The following is a 17,943-nucleotide window of genomic DNA, read 5'->3' as shown; positions in this document are numbered from 1 at the left end:
TGTCTGTATGCGTGTGTATATGTGAGTGCATGTGCATACGTGTGTGTGTAGACGTGTGTATGTAGGAGTTGGTGTCTGCTCATCCACACACATTATGAACATGTGAGTCCAGTGGAATAAATCAGAGACTCGTTCTGGGTACCACCAAAGCTCCAGGCAGCTGCTGATTGGACGGCTCCTGTTCTGCTCGTATACAGTATACGCTCCTGTAAAGCAGTCCCGCCAAAACGCCCCTCACACTGTAAGACACCAGTGCAGCCCCAGCGAGTGTTCCAGTGACCAATCATTTCTGGTGCTGCTCGAAACGGCTCAAGTTCCTGTGAGCCACAATCGCTCGTCTGTCAGAGCGCCACATTCGCTAACGGGTTCAGGCGGGAAAAGGTCACTCGCTGACATTATTAGGCTAACTAATTTATGCAGGGTATTCGTTCTTTTAACTATTCTCTTGAATATGGATGAGTGGCCACAACTCAGACTGTGCTTTCCTTAATTCACAGCGAGTTACCAAGCCGTCCGAGTACTTATCCAAGGGACTGAATAAAAGAGTACGCGAACGCTCTGTCCTCAACGCAGCCTCATTCCCACAGCTGAATCAACAGCTCCTACCCAGCACTTTCTCTAATGTGTACGTAGATCAGACGTGCGCTCAATAAGGCCAACTACATTCCCTAGCAAATTCAAACCAAGGGTTTGACTTTTGTTCACCAAAGACCAATTTGAGTATGGCGCACGTTAACAAGCAAATTTTCCCGTTTTGGACTATGTGTGGATTGTACAAATATCATATTTAAATAAATGGTAACAGCCATGACTGTCAACATGGCTACTTGTGCTCTGGTGTGTAACCCTCTGGCATGCTTGTCTGCAGAAATCTAGACTGTTAGGCAACGTTTATGGTGAACAGGAGAAAAGATTTGAATATGCCCTTTAACATCAGCTCAAGTTAACTTAAAATTGTCGCTCTTCAATATAGTCAACCTGGTTGTATTAAACTGGACTGGAGGCTTCCAATATTTAGACATCCCCACAAGAACACACATGCAAACACATACACACACACGGGCAGACACATACACGCACGCACGCACCCACACACACCCCTTTTGCACCCTTCACGTCCTTGCATCCAAAAAAAAATCTGCCTGCCCCCCCACCCCCGCACTGCCTGCACCTCCACCCTTCTTTCCCTGTTCCTTTCCAGCACCAGCTCATAAATAAGTCATTTCCAAGGCCTCTCAAAATTTATGAGCAACTTTAGCTAAAAACTAATAAAAACTGATAATTAAATGTTTCCAACTGGGCTGAGCAACGGCTCAATTAAGCCAGTGTGACACAGCATAACAACAGGCTCTGGACCTGATAATCTGACTTCACAATTCACTGGCAGAAAACACTGATCTGGGACCAGCAGCACTGATTCTCCGGGTTGGACGAGAGCAGGCGGATGCCACAGGGAACTAAAGAAACAACAGGAGCACAGTATAAACCCAGTGCCAGAGAAGAGAAATGCAGAGAGAGAAACGAGAAATAAAAAAACACAAATTTTCAAACGACGACTGAAGACTCACCTCTTCAGGCTGCACCTCTCCCCATCCCTCCCTACCCCCCTGTAAATGACTATGCTTAGGGTTGTAACTAGGCAGCTGTTTCGTAGGTGATTTAGGTGCATTAACTGTCTTAACGACTACTTGTATTTTTTCCATAGATCGCGTTGTTGCCGTTCTCGTTGTTAGTGTTAATCAGTTTAACCTCCAGGGTCCAAGTTGAACTATGCGGTTGTTCCCTGCACTTGGACCGGTACTTCTCTCTAGGGATTTCGTCATACTTGTTCCTGGTTATGGTTATACACTTTGTTGTACGTCGCTCTGGATAAGAGCGTCTGCCAAATGCCTGTAATGTAATGTAAAGAAAGAAAAGAGGAACAGAACAGAGAGAAAAAAGAGGAAGAGAAATGGTGAGACTGAAAACTGAGAGAAAGAAAAAAGAGAGACAGACAGACAGAGGAAGAAAAGAGTAGGATGTGAAGGGACCGGACACAGAGATACAGACAGAAAAGGGCAGGAAGGAAAAGGAAAGATAGACAAAACGACAAAGGAGAAAGGGCGACACGCAGCCTGACGGAGACAGAGAGGGTCAACATTTGCTCAACTGTACACATCTTGACAAAACTAGAATATCTTTGTCATGCCAATAGAGCTATTTTTACTGTGAACTAGCATAGACCAGAGTGGGAGAGACGGGGGAGTGGGGGGGTCACGGGGGAACTGCAGGGGGGCGAGGGGGGTGGAGAGAGGGAGGGAGAGAGAGAGAGACAGAAAGAGAGAGAGAGGAGAGAATAGTGCTTTTTTCAACTTTCCCTTTCAGTATATCCTGCATTTTTAGTTATTTTTTAAAATTCCACAAAAGAATCCAACGCACACTGAAATTCCACAACCCCACCCTAAAAAAAGGTTATGTTGAAAGTGAGAAAAGGGAGAAAGAGCTGGTGAGAGAGAGAGAGAGAGAGAGAGAGAGAAGGCAGAACATTTTCCTTAACAATGAAAACAATCCGCCAAACTGCACACTGAGGAATTCTCGCTCCCCTCCCCCAGCACACATTACCATATCAAAGCACAGAGTTCAGAACACGTCTCCTCTTTCAAGAGCCAGAGAGAGAGAGAGGGAGGGAGAGAGGGAGAGTCAGAGAGAGAGAGAGGGAGGGAGAGAGGGAGAGTCAGAGAGAGAGGGAGAGAGAGAGTGAGGGGGGGAGAAAGAGAAGGAGAGGGAGAAACTGCATTCCACTCTCTCAGTGCTGCTCTCACTGTGTGTGTGTGTTGCATATGTGCATGCCTAGAGGTGAGCGTATTGCGCGCGCACGCACGCACTCTCACACACACACACACACGCACACACACGCAAGCACACAAGCACGCAAGCTGGAGTCTGGTCTCACAGCACCAGGAGGATATTAGGTAAATAAGACAGCTGGTTGCCCAGGCAACAGGACCCCCCCCCCCCTCCTTTCAGCCTCCCCTTTGCTCTCTGCCAATAGGGGGTAAGCAAGAGGACGTGATTGACAGGTCGCCGTGACCGCCAGAAATGGATTCCTCTTACACTCTGTGTGTGTCAGTGAGGCAGAGAGAGAGATATAGAGGGAAACAAAAAGAAAGGGGGCAGAGAGAGAAAGAAAAGGGGAGGACAGCAGGGGTGTGTGTGTAAAAGAGAAGGCAAGGTGACACGAGCAAATGAGTAAAAAACGATGGTGGGAGCAGGAGGTGCCTGTAAACTGGGGTCTGAGCGAGCCAGAACCCACCGATGCTACTGCAAAATCACCAACAGTACACACACCCTACACCTGCACTACACCGACCTAACACACATACACGAGCACCTACTGTATATCTACCCAACACACACACACCACACCTACCTACCACACACACACAAACACCTACTGTATATCTACCCAACACACACACACTACACCTACCTACCACACACACAAACACCTACCCAACACACACACGCTACACCTGCACTACACCGACTAAACACACACACACAAAAACCTACTGTACACATGCCCAACCCACACACACTACACCTGCACTACACCAACCTAACACACATACACTACAGCTGAACTACACTGACCTAGCACACATACACTACACCTGGACTACACTGACATAACACACAACCTGCACCTACTGTACACCTACCTAACATACACATTGCACCTGCACTACACCAACCTAACACACACACTACACCTACTATATACACACCAACTGTACCTAACACACACGGTGCACCTGCACTACACCTAACACAAACTACACCCACCTGACACACACACTACACCTGCACTACACCTACCTAACACAGATGCTGCACCTACTGTACACCTACCTAACACACACACACCTGCACTACACCGACCTAACACACACACTACACCTGCACTAAACCTACCTAATACACAGACTGCACCTGTACTACACCTAATTAACACATACCACACCTGTACTACACCTCCCTAACATACACACACACAGGCCACAATAATTTGCCTGTCATAAATGGGTGTCTAAAAAGCTCAAAAGGCCCTTTGAATGACAGCTAGTCTTTTTCACCAGTCATTCTGCATTCGGAAGCAGCAAATGTATCAGTAAACCATGGGAGATACTGGATCTCTGAGTTTCTCTGGTTCACAGTGAGAAAATCAGGACAGTAGCACATTTGGCTCAGAGGACTCTGGAAAGCAGCTCATTTGGCTCAGAGGACTCAGGACAGAGGACTCAGGACAGTAGCACAATTGGCTCAGAGGACTCAGGACAGAAGCTCATTTGGCTCAGAGGACTCGGGACAGAAGCAGATTTGGCTCAGAGGACTCCGGACAGTAGCACAATTGGCTCAGAGGACCCAGGACAGTAGCACATTTGGCTCAGAGGACCCAGAAAAGTAGCACACTTGGCTCAAAGGACTCAGGACAGAAGCACATTTGGCTCAGAGGACTCAGGACAGTAGCACATTTGGCTCAAAGGACTCAGGACAGTAGCACACTTGGCTCAAAGGACTCAGGACAGAAGCACATTTGGCTCAGAGGACTCAGGACAGAGGACTCAGGACAGAAGCTCATTTGGCTCAGAGGACCCAGGACAGTAGCACACTTGGCTCAAAGGACTCGGGACAGTAGCACACTTGGCTCAGAGGACTCAGGACAGTAGCACATTTGGCTCAGAGAACTCGGGACAGTAGCACATTTGGCTCAGAGGACTCAGGACAGAAGCTCATTTGGTTCAGAGGACTCAGGACAGAAGCTCATTTGGTTCAGAGGACTCGGGACAGAAGCTATCGGTAGACTGAGGCTCACCTGTTTTCTCCTTGATCTCGCACAGGACGCTGAAGAGGGCAGGCTTCATTCTGTGGCAGTTCAGGGCGTGCTTCCTGTCCCAGAGAGAGGGGGTGGGAGGGAGGAGGGGGAGACAGGGAGAGAGGGAATGTGAGTCAATGTGAAAGAGTGCCAAATCCCAAATACAAAGAGGACAACCACTGAAGATCTCCAGCGAGGTAAACTTTACGGACACTATACAAGTTGGCTATCGCTTCGTTGGAGTCACGTCAGATATGCTCGAGTTTTTAAAAGAAGCCCCCAGCATTTTCTGAGTTTCAGTACGGACCTTTGCTCAGGGAAAAACCGATCGCACGCAGTTACACCTCTATCCAGCCCCCAACTGACACTCATTCCACCGTTTTCTCATGGGAGACCTTTAGGCACGGGGAAACGGGGCCCTCTCGCTCCCTATTTATCTTTAGATGGACGCAGTTCCCTCCATTGCTGAGAAACGGACTAACCGTAACAGGAGTTTGTGAAAGCAGTCACAGTTTGTACATCACCTGGCACATTAAAGCCGCTATTCCACCACATGGTACCGGCTCAACGCGACTCTACTCGCTTTTGGTACCAGGTACTTTGTTTTCCACCACAGATAGTACCCCCTGTCAATGTAGCTGGTCGTCATAGCGACGCCGCATGAAACTGCCCTGACGTCATCTTCAACGCGACACACACAGGAACAATGGAGGATATCGAAGGGATGGTGTTCTTGATTCTCGGTATGTGGCTGTTTGTCACATCAAATTTAAGACCTTGGTGCTTGCATACCAGGCAGCTAAGGGGTCAGCACCAGGATACATCCAGAGGATCATCAGACCCTACACACTAGCCAGACCTCTCCGTTCTGCCACCTCTGGACGCTTGGCACCTCCCCCTCTTCGTGTCTGTACTTCCCGCTCGCGTCTGCTGTCTGTCCTGGCCCCTCGCTGGTGGAATGACCTCCCCGTGGCGGTCAGAACAGCAGAGAATCTGACTACCTTCAAACACAGACTAAAGACTCATCTCTTCAGGCTGCACCTCTCCCCACCCCTCCCTAGCCTATAGTTTAGCTCAATGTACCTAGTTAGGCTAATACGATCACGTTAGTTTTTATTTGGCAGGATTGTTTTTGTCTGATTCTGATTAGGCAAATGTGATTTCAGTGCTAGTTTGTACTTGGCAGGATTGTTTGTTTGTTTGCTGAACAGGTTACCCTACAGAGTTGGAGTCCTGATCTATGTGGTCACTTCTGGCACTACGATCTTTACTTCACTCTAGTGTGTTTCTTTTGCACCTCTGCACCTTGAACTAATGCACTTGTTGTACGTCGCTCTGGAGAAGAGCGTCTGCTAAATGCCTGTAATGTAATGTAATGTAAAGCAAGGAGACAAATTTTGTTTCAGAAGAGGCTGAAGGCAGCAAGACAAAAGACTGCTGAAAAAAACAGGAGAGTTTGGGAAATCCTACATCAGAGCTCAGATGACGAGACCGCTCTGGTTTCTCATTAGCATAAAAGGCGACGCAAGAGGGTAAGCTAACCTAGTGATGATTCTCTCTGACCAATCAGTGGTCTGCAATGTTTTCACGTCACCTTTTGGTATCACCCCAGCTCGCTTGAAACCTCGACGGAGGTGATACCAAAAAAAAGCACCAGGTACCAGGTACTATCCACAACTTTTGCCTAATGGAAAACCAAAAAAGTAGAGTAGAATCGAGTCGAGTTGAGCCGGTACCATGCGGTGGAAAAGCGGCATAAGACTCCTTAGGGAAGAGCATAATATCAGTGCATGCTTATGGGAGTTCAACAATAACTAACTCAAAGTGCAGTAACAGTCTAACCTTATCCAGTTCAATACAACGCACAAACTCGGGCTTCAGATCATCACTTATGCATGAGCCCACCTGTGCATGTTCGAAACGACTCCGAATAACACACCGGAGAGTTTATTCTCAAGCAACTGAGCCGATGGGCTACCTTAAAAATGATAGAGTGAGCAAAAAATAAATAAAAATCAAAAATTCAAAGAAAGATTAATAAATGAATAAATAAAATGACTCCATCGATAAGATTCCTTGGGTGAACAGTCCCTCCAGGGATAGGCCTGGGACCACTTCTAACACCAACCCCAATGCCCCATCTTTTTTTATTTAAAAGCTGAACCAGGATCAGTGCTTTGAGGAGCTAGCCTATCCACACCATTCAGACATTCGACAACATTCACATTCTTAATTCAGGGCGATTCACACAGATCTAATTTTTTTCTACAATCCATTTATAGCAGTGGGACTTTACTGAAGTGACTCAGTTTAAGTGCCATTCTCAAGGGACAGCACTCCGGCTGACAGTCGAACCCACAGCCTTTGAATCGCACGTCCAGTTCCCCAACCTCTGTGCTACCCTGGCACACCGTTGCTGACACACACCCCCTTCCGCCAAGGACTTCAAAGCAGCCTTGCAGTCATTTTGATGACCAAATACATGTAGGTTTTTGCCCATTAATGGTCAAAGGCGATGGTTCCCAAAACTGGAACTGCCCATAGCTCAATTACAACAGTACTGCAAAATGTTAGAGACAAAGATTTTTTTATTTTATTTTTTTTCTTGATTTGTCTCTGCACTTCATAATTTTCCATGAATAACTAAAGGACCTCATTATACAGTTTGGTTTCACCATGTAGAAATTACAGAACTTTTTATACAAGGCACCATAATGTTTGGGATATATTAGTGCTATGTAAATGAAAGGAGTCAGGTTTAGTCCCATATCCTTTGCATGCAATGACTGCTTGAAGTCTGTGACCCATAGAGATCACTAGGTACTCAGCATCGTCCCCGGTTACACTCTCTTAGGCCTGTACTACATCCTGCTCCATATGGAGGGCACTCTAATTCATGAAGTAATTTTTTTTTAAATTTTTAAATCACACCACAAGTTACCGGAGTATGTAGCTTCTAGATTCCCTTGTCCTTTCAATGTCAGCTAACTGTATAAGTTACACTACCCCTGAGGCCCTAACCCTATGAAACCCACCAATGAAGTGGCCCTTCATAGAAGCACAAAGAATACACAAAAACTCCCATGATTACCTCAGCGCTACTCTGCTAATCGATAAGAAGGCATTAATCATGCAGGTGTTTGCACAAGTCTGATTATGAGTGGCGGTGGGCGACAGTAAAGGAAACCAGGAGGGAGTGGGTGATAGTGGGTATTAGTGAGTGATGGTGGGTAAGAGTGGATGATAATGGGTATTAGTGTGTGATAGAGGATATTAGATTGTGAGAGTGGGTATTAGTGTGTGAAAGTGGGTATTAAGTGTATGATAGTGGATATTAGTATGTGAGAGTGGGTATTAGTGTATGATATTGTGTGAGAAAGTGCATAAAATTCTGATTCTGATTCTAAAAGTGGGTATTAGTGTTTGATAGTGGATATTTATGTGGATATATATGTATATATTGGGTGTGTATATATATATATATATATATATATATACATATTGGGTATTTGTGTATGATAGAGAGTATTAGTGTGTGAAAGTGGGTATTAGTGTTTCATAGTGGATATGAGAGTGGGTATTAAGTGTGTGAAAGTGGGTATTAGTGTGTGATTGCGGGTATTAGAGTGTGTGAGTGGGTATTAGAGTGTGAGAGTGGGTATTAAGTGTGTGAAAGTGGGTATTAGTGTGTGATTGTGGGTATTAGAGTGTGAGAGTGGGTATTAGAGTGTGAGAGTGGGTATTAAGTGTGTGAAAGTGGGTATTAAGTGTGTGAAAGTCACTATTAGTGCATCAGTAAGTCAGTAAAATTCCAGCAGGTTGCTGGCAGTTTTAAGAGAAACTCCTACATTGATCAATATTCAGGTCTAAAGATTTTCCCTTCATATGTTCACGTCTTGTTGAAAATTCTCAGGGATACACAAGCGTGTTTCCATATTTTACCGGCCTCTAAAAATACGTCTGATCCAGGTGGGTACTGGAAATGTCTTCACAGAGGGCCCAAAATTTGGGCAAAGACCTTTAGGCTGCATGCAGACCAGATCAGGCAATGCGGCACCTTCCCGCAGGGTTGTGTGGAGGTGTGGGCGTGTCACTACATGGCCCATTTGTGTGACGTCATGCTGTGAACTTTAACCCCATGGTAATTTAAACAAGGCTCTTCTCCCTGTGGGCGTCTTTCACTCTGATCGCCGGCTCACGGGATTGGCCACCGCAGCGTGACGCGTGGGTTGCGTTATGGCAAAAGTTGATTCTGGTTCTACTTCTTCCCGCTCGGCAGCTGCGTTTTTTTCTGCACCCCATGCGGTCCCCACTGCCGCAGCCTAAACGCACGACCCCCATTCAAATGAATGGGAAGACTGCCGTATTTCCCGCATTGCCTGATCTGGTCTGAATGCAGCCTTAGTGCTAAGCCCATAATTTAAACACAGGACAGTCACTATAAAATAAAATTTAAAAAAATAATAATTGCACAGCATAGTTTCGGCAACCATATTAAATATAAATGTTATTAGACGACTTGCGCTGTTCACCCTTCAAGGGACAAAATATTCTGACAGGTCGAAACAGTGTGCATCTTCACGGTGGGTAGAATGCTATGTGTCAGGACAAGAGTAAGGACGCCATTAAACAACACTGGCATAGAGACGGCGTATATCTTTGTGGAAACTGGGCACCACGGACGTTTTCCTTCCAATAAGAGCTGGTCATAACGCAGACCGAAAGATATGAGGGTCAGACAGAAAGGTAAAGAGGATCTGGTCTGAACCTCTGCCAAAAAAACTAAACAAAACTTAAAAAAATAAAAATAAAAATCAAAGTGAAGACACTTACCGACAGAATTGAAAGATTTCCTGATTATTTGTGCATTGCAGCACATAAATTTAATTAGACGGAACTTTTTTTGGGAGTAATTTCACCCTTTTGAAATGAATCCAATTAAAATTGGGGGGGGGGGGGTGTTTCTGGATGTGAATCATGTCAGTACCTTCAGTTCCAGGCTTCCATCACCGATGGGGAATTGTCGGTGGGGTTAAGAAAAGGATGCCTCCACTTGCTTTGCGCTAACAGTGACTGAATTTCTCACACTCAGCAAGCTCTCTGTGGGGAGACTTTCAGTGAGCACAAGCACAGGCTTCCAGCGGGAGAGTCCAGGGTTCGAGTCCCTGTTCAGGCGATAATCAGGATACCCTTACAAAGGCACCTGTTTGCCGAAACGCTGGTCTGATTTTAAACGATAAAGATATTCTCAGCATCGAAGCTGGAAAGGTCGGTAGTCTCTCTTCTTTCAGCATACGTTCAGTCAGCCTGCGCCTCCACAATCCAGGTGTGTGTTCTTTTCATTCACACACTCGAACACACACCGCTCACACACCGACCACACGCTCGCACACACACTGCTCACACATTCGCACACACACCACTGACACACTGCCCACACACACGTTCAGACTGCCCGCACAGACTGCCTGCACACACCGCCCACACACCACACACACACCGGCCACACACTCGCACACACCACCCACACGCTCGCACACACCACCCACACACTCACACACACACACCGGCCACACACTCACGCACACCGGCCACACACTCACACACACCGGCCACACACTCGCACACACCGCCCACACACTCACACACACCGGCCACACGCTCACACACACCGGCCACACACTCGCACACACCACCCACACACCACACACACACCAGCCACACACTCGCACACACCACCCACACGCTCGCACACACCGCCCACACACTCACACACACCGGCCACACACTCGCACACACCGCCCACACACTGGCCACACGCTCACACACACCGCCCACACATTCACACACACCGGCCACACGCTCACACACACCGGCCACACGCTCGCACACAACGCCCACACACTCACACACACCACCCACACGCTCACACACACCGGCCACACACTCACGCACACCGGCCACACACTCACACACACCGGCCACACACTCGCACACACCGCCCACACGCTCACACACACCACCCACACACACACACACACCGCCCACACGCTCACACACACCACCCACACACTCACACACACCGGCCACACACTCGCACACACCGCCCACACGCTCACACACACCACCCACACACTCACACACACCGGCCACACACTCGCACACACCACCCATGCACACACTGCCCACACACCACACACACACCGGCCACACACTCGCACACACCGGCCACACACTCACACACACCGGCCACACACTCGCACACACCGCCCACACACTCGCACACACCGCCGCACACTCGCACACACCGCCGCACGCTAAAGTTCTCGCTCGCGGTAACCTCTCCATCGGTGAGGTCCACAAGTCTCCTCCATCCCAAGGGCAAACGAGCGAAAGTTATTCATTTAACCAGCTGATCAGGATGCATAGTGGGGTTAGGGACTGACCAGAGTGCACTTCTGTGATCTTAACTCAGCAGCTGCCAAACGTTTCCTATCAGGCCCCATCTTTGGTAAGAGGAAATTTTTCAAGCCCCCCAAACCCCCCTTCCCCCACCTCTATACAATTTTGGTTCTGCTTGGATACTATTTTCTTTATGGTTTCTAACAGACTTCTTCTTTAAGCTCTAACTGCACATGTCCTGTTCTCTCTCTGTGAACCCCCCAGCCCCCCATGCCGCCCATGCCCACCCTCGCATTGAGAACCTAACCAACCAAAATGTGGATGAAATGTCGGGGGACGGACGGGGAAAGGACGAGGGGTCACAGTGAGTCAGCCGCCCCGGGGAAACGGCTGGGGCCCGACTGTGAATTTGGCCAGCAGCACCGGGGTTAAGCACCCCTGCTCTTCCCCACAGGTGACCCCTGAACCGTAAAAGAGCCGCTCCGAGCCAGGGCCTCATTTTTAAGCAGTCATCCGGAGGAGACGATGCAGCAGAGAAATGAAAGTGCTCTTTGTGCAACACAGAGGTGACGCGCTCATAAACTGCTGCGCAACTGAAAGAAAACAAAAACATAATCCTGTCCGGAGTAGACATGGAGCAAGAGAGAGATTCATTAAGGAAGGAAGGGAAGAATGGAGGGAGGGGATGGATGAGAGGGAGAAGCAGAGGGTGAAAGAACACAATGACTCATTCTTTGGTCTCGCAAACCACACGTATCAGGTCAGACAGCCTTTACCGTAATAAGAGCACAGCTGATTTTAATGCAACCAGCTCCAGTACTGGGCCCAGCATGGTCCACCCTGGCCAGACTCCAAGCCCAATTCATTTCGTCTTCTCCACACAAATAGCTCAGCGGAACTGGCTCAGTTCTAACCAGGGATTTCAAGCCGGAACATCGCTATGCTGAGGCTACATGCTAGTGTGAGCTAGCAAGTACGAACTGATCTTCGAACACACAATTATATGTGAGCGTGCGCTCGCCCGCACATGCACACGTATGAAATCGCACAATCACACAAAGATTCTCTGTCCGGTCAAATCGCCAAACCTTTTTTGTTTTTATACCTGAGTATAAAAACAAGAGGAAGAATAAAACCCCAGGAAAGGTGCAAAGTCTAAGAGCCAATTGTGTGCGAAGCCACAGGCTAAGAGCCAATAGAGTGCGAAGCCACAGGCTAAGAGCCAATAGAGTGCGAACCCGCAGGCTAAGAGCCAATAGAGTGCGAACCCGCAGGCTAAGAGCCAATCGGGTACAAAGACGCAGGCTAAGAGCCAATTGTGTGCGAAGCCGCAGGCTAAGAGCCAATAGAGTGCGAACCCGCAGGCTAAGAGCCAATACAGTGCGAACCCGCAGGCTAAGAGCCAATAGAGTGCGAACCCGCAGGCTAAGAGCCAATAGAATGCGAACCCGCAGGCTAAGAGCCAATAGAGTGCGAACCCGCAGGCTAAGAGCCAATAGAGTGCGAACCCGCAGGCTAAGAGCCAATAGAATGCGAACCTGCAGGCTAAGAGCCAATAGAATGCGAACCCGCAGGCTAAGAGCCAAAAGAGTACGAACCCGCAGGCTAAGAGCCAATAGAGTGCGAACCCGCAGGCTAAGAGCCAATAGAATGCGAACCCGCAGGCTAAGAGCCAATAGAGTGCGAACCCGCAGGCTAAGAGCCAATTGGGTGTGAAGCTGCAGGCTAAGAGCCAAGCAGGTGAATGTAATGACCAGCCAGGTCAATCAGGTAAATGCGATGAATAGCCAGGCCAATCAGGCAAATGCGATGACCAGCCAAGTCAATCAGGTGAATGTGTTAAGCAGCTGGGCCAATCAGGCGAATGCGATGACTGGCCGGGCCAAACAGGTGAATGCGATGACTGGCCGGGCCAAACAGGTGAATGCGATGAGCAGCCGGGCCAATCATGAGAATGCAATAAACAGCCGGGCCAATCAGGTGAATGCAGTGAATATCTGGGCCAATCAGGCGAATGCAATGACAAGCAGAGTCAATCAGGTGAATGCACTGAGCAGCCAAGCCAATCTTGAGAATGCGATGACCACCCGGGCCAATCAAGTGAATGCAATGAACAGCCGGCCATTCAGGCGAATGCGATGAATAGCTGGGCCAATCAGGCGAATGCGATGATCAGCTGAGGCAATCAGGTGAATGCGATGAGCAGCTGGGCCAATCAGGTGAATGTGATGAGCAGCCGGGCCAATCAGGTGAATGTGATGAGCAGCCGGGCCAATCAGGTGAATGTGATGAGCAGCCGGGCCAATCAGGCAAATGCAATAAGCAGCCGGGCCAATCAGGTGAATGCAATGAGCAGCCGGGCCAATCAGGTGAATGCAATGAGCAGTCGGGCCAATCAGGCGAATGCAATGAGCAGCTGGGCGGGGGGGGGGCCCAGTCTGAGTAATGACTGCAGCAGGAGGTGAGTGATGGGATGGGGGGTGGAGGGTGGGTGAGGGAGGGGGCTTCATGCTGTCCCTTACTGACCTGTACTGGAAGTTGAGCGGCAGGGCCCCCTCTGAGCCCCCCCCTGCGCCCCCTCCCTCTGCAGGCTCGTCAGCTCCGGCCCAGCGTGCCGGCGCCTCCTCTGGCCAGCATCTGAACACACAGGGTGAGAGGGCCAGTGGGTGAGGGCGGACACACACACACACGTACCGCCATCACCCTCGGCGTGCAACATGACACCCTCCCTTACACTCCAAACCCCGCCCCCCCTCAGCATGAATGGCATTTTGCTCTCGCAGCACCGCCCCCCCCCCCCCCCCCCCCCCCCCCACATCAGGTGCAGCCCCCCAAAGCTTCCCTACTTTTCACCTGAGGAGCACAACACACTGCCAGCTCTTAAAGACACATCGCATATTTATCAACCAATTGGAGAATCAGCCAATCACCATTCAGCACGCTAAGATGCAAACACAATACATTCATACAAGCCAAACCATTAGCGTTACTGGGACAGGGTCCGCTGGTGGACCACACGTGTGTCAAAAAGCCTCCACCCCTGCCACTCCTCCGTTTAGTATGGTGCCATGGGTGGTAATAAAGACAGCAGTGTAGCATCGTGGTTAGGGAGCTTAGGGTTGCAGGTTCAATTCCATTGTGCCCTTGACTGAACCTGAACTGGGTAAACGTCCCTATTAAGCCCACCAAATCCGCTTTTCAGACATTTTTCATGTATACTGCCCCAATTTAAGTGAGAACATTTTAGTTATAATGAAAGTCTAATCTCTCATTTGAAGTGTCAATAATTCATTTATACCAATTTCTAATGTTTTTATTGTTTAATTTGTCAAAATATGTCAAAAGTCTGGCATGGGCTTAATGGGTACCTAACGTACCCTTTAAGCCCATGGGTGTTCCAAATAAGCCCACTTCATGATTTGTTGATAAATAAATATATATTTAAAAAATCCTAACAATACAAACTTGTTCTATTCAAATCTGTAATCTCTTAGCTCTCAATAGCTATTTTCATTTTGTCTCCACTCCTATCCTATGGCCTGTAAATGGCATTTGAAATAGGCATGACCAGCCTTTTTGCTGTGTTGTCAACACGGAAAAAGTTAAACTTACAACATGTCTTCTTTGGAATGTAGCCAAAAAAATATTTACGAACAAAATCAAAACTATAGTGGATATTACTCTTCAATACTTCATCTTTCAATATGTGTTGTCATTTTGTCTGTATCTCTATCCTATGTTGTGCTGTTGGCATTTGAAATTGGTCATAATTTCTGGTTCAGTCAGCTGGTTGAAAGTGCAGGTGTTTTTATGAAGATTTCTGAAGACCGACTGACTGAATGAAAAACAATTTCAAGTTCAATACTAATGTTCTAAGGATAGTAAATGAGTCACTTTCATGATTTACAATTAAACAATACATTTTTAAATGTTAAACAGATTTAGGATAGTAGTTTGAACATTGTAAAAACACATTTTAAAACCATTCAGTTCATTGTGGAGTAACATTAAAACATACAGTTCATTATGAGGAGACATCAGTCATAACATATTGAAGCTCATGTATCATTAGCCTATAACTTAAACAAAATAAACAAGAAAGATGTCAACATTTCTGCAATTTCTACTTTCTCCTAGACTAAACGTAGGCCTATGCTCTTTGAGGTGATTGTATCGTTTTAGTAAGGCTATTATTTGCTCCATGCTCCATCTTAGTAGTGTAACATAACAGGTTATAGGGTGGTCTAAGCTTTATTTTATTTGTTTGTTTCAATCTTTTGCCCACGTTGTGGTTGTCTTAGTCTTACGCTAGAAAGTCGTTCATGGCTTTCATCTTATTTTTGTAGATTTTCAATGACCTCATGATTGCGCAAATAGAATGGTCCAGGTCCCTACAGCCCTGCTTTGCAGAGGATGAACTTGCGCTTCTATCATGCGTGGGCATTAACTGTAGTTCTTTCGTGTTTTAGTCATCTTAAACTAAAACTCATCTGAAAAGTAAAGATTAAAAAATTATTGCTAATGTTAAGATAGAACACAGGCCTATCCAGAATGAATTGACCTATGCAATATCACTGATATTTAAATATGGGTATTAATTATCTGAATTATGGAGCTGATTCATCAGGTGAGGTCAAAATTAGGGAGGAAAATGGTTCAGAGGTCAAAAGGGAGAAAATCCCCATTGAAACACAGTAAAGTGGGCTTAATGGGAACAGGTGGGCTTAAAGGGAACATCAGTGAATTTATGGTTAAAGACTGAATATTTGATTCTACTCACATGACATTAAAAAAACAACTGTATGAAATAAATCTATATGTGGTGCACTAACATAATATGAAAAGTTTAAATTGATCATGTAGAGAAGTAATTAGCTATACTCATTTACATCCACCTCAGTCAGTGTGATTTTTTTGCTAGAGTCCCCTTTAAGCCCACCAGGTAAAAATGTTAATTAAAAAATAAATAAAGATAAACATACACATTTATTGTCTATTTAACAGTATAATAATATAAACTGCATACAAAAATATAAACTATACATGCTTATCATGCTTTATGTCATTGCAATGAACCATACTATGTAGCTACTGTATTGATGCAGCATGTGGTCTGTTTGCTAGTGTGCTAAAACTCATATTTTGATTTCAAAAGACACTATATTTCTAATTCAGGTAATATTCTAACATATGTCTCATTCAAAACACTAATCTCTTAAATTTTGATAACAAGTGAGTACTTTCCAAAAACAGGAGTAGAAATATACAAAAAATGTTATTTTCTGAGGGTACCAAAATCACCTAAGTTTTTTTGCAACTTCTTCTGGGATCAGCAGGCACATGCCACACATATGCTTCGATAACTCAATATCGACAAATGTGATTGACTTACAATAAAAAGTGTCATTTACGTAACAAGCAGCTTCATTCGAAAAAACATCACACAGCAAAAAATGATGATGTAGTTTTTTTTTATTTAACTCAGAAGTTGCAAGTGGGCTTATATGGTACGTGGGCTTAATAGGGACGTTTACCCTATATCCAGCTGTGTCCATAAAGCTGCGCAAGTCGCTCAGGATAAGAGCATGGTCTGAAATGTACTGGCAGCTCGGAATAATGACCTGGATGACGAATGTGCATGTTAAACTAAGTCCTTACTGAAAAATGGCTGCATTTATATTGACAAAATGTAGAAACAAAAAAAAAGTTTTTCTCTAGTGTCAGTGCGTACATGTAATATCATTGGAGAACAAAATTTCCACATTCGCATCATTCGAAATAAAAGACTATAAATGCATCACAAATACATAGGCCTAGCATTTTCTGTAATATTCGGAAACATGTCTTTTAACTTTTATACTCATCACCTTAATTTAATTTCAACTATCAATTATACTAAGCCGCAACACTGTCTAATTGCCTATAATCTAACGTAATGCAACCAGTACGGAGAAGCGGATAGACACCAACCAAAAGAAGAGCAGCCTAAATCTGCACCGATTGGCTACTGCTACAGGATACAGCCCAGCGGGCATCCTGCTAGCATTGAGCCTTGAGTGCCACCTCATCAGCGCAATATCAGCCAGTGAACGGCACGACGAGCTAGCGCCGCGACCAGCGAGCACCACGGTCAGTCTCGCTCAGAGAAGATGAGTGTAAACGAAACGAGCCGTCCCGCTGCACCCTCTCACGCACAAGCACCGCCAGCCCAGTGTGGGAGACCTCCGGAGTGAGTCCCGACCTTTCAGAACGCCGCTCCTCTCACTTCATATCCTCAACAGTGTCCGTTAACACGTTCAACACCACGTCCACCCCGCTGTTGCGGTCCAGCCAAAAAAACTCCCCAAAGTGAAGCTGCTTTCTGAGCCATCTTGGGGACAGGAAGCGGTCAGAAGCCCCAGAAGCAAGCAGACCTGACCGCACCCCACCATAGCCTGTGGGGACTGAGGGGCCCAGACGAAGACGCTGTTCACTGGGTGTTCTTTACATAGACTTTTTAACACTCGCTGTATCTGAGCAAATGCACAACTGAGAGGTACCTTTCAGGAGGACAGCAACGAATGAATAACTAAATGAATAAATTGTGAACACGATACTATGATTTACTGGTCGTATGCAGTTCTTCATTCCATCCCATGGTTTTGTACTGATACCCTCTCCAGGTCACCAGGGGGCAAAAAATACAC

The 17,943-nt window shown here is 46.6% G+C and overlaps 1 protein-coding gene across 3 annotated transcripts in view; it reads right to left on the bottom strand.

Annotated features, from left to right (window-relative positions):
* LOC118221257 (pre-B-cell leukemia transcription factor 1-like) overlaps positions 1-17,943 on the bottom strand; it is a 51,300-nt gene that overhangs the window by 23,794 nt on the left and 9,563 nt on the right. For 2 of the 3 annotated variants that reach the window (XM_035406149.1, XM_035406148.1), the window contains exons 2-3: positions 13,784-13,894; positions 4,856-4,929 (exon numbers count right to left, since the gene is read on the bottom strand). In XM_035406149.1, coding sequence (XP_035262040.1) covers positions 4,856-4,929; positions 13,784-13,894 — 185 coding nt within the window. The remainder of the gene's footprint in view (positions 1-4,855; positions 4,930-13,783; positions 13,895-17,943) is intronic. The other variant, XM_035406150.1, reaches the window with a different exon arrangement.

The sequence above is a fragment of the Anguilla anguilla genome, chromosome 2 (genome assembly GCF_013347855.1).
Source record: "Anguilla anguilla isolate fAngAng1 chromosome 2, fAngAng1.pri, whole genome shotgun sequence".
Classification (NCBI taxonomy): domain Eukaryota; kingdom Metazoa; phylum Chordata; class Actinopteri; order Anguilliformes; family Anguillidae; genus Anguilla; species Anguilla anguilla.
The sequence above is the reverse complement of the archived record's forward strand: the minus strand, read 5'-3'. Positions and strand labels throughout refer to the sequence as shown.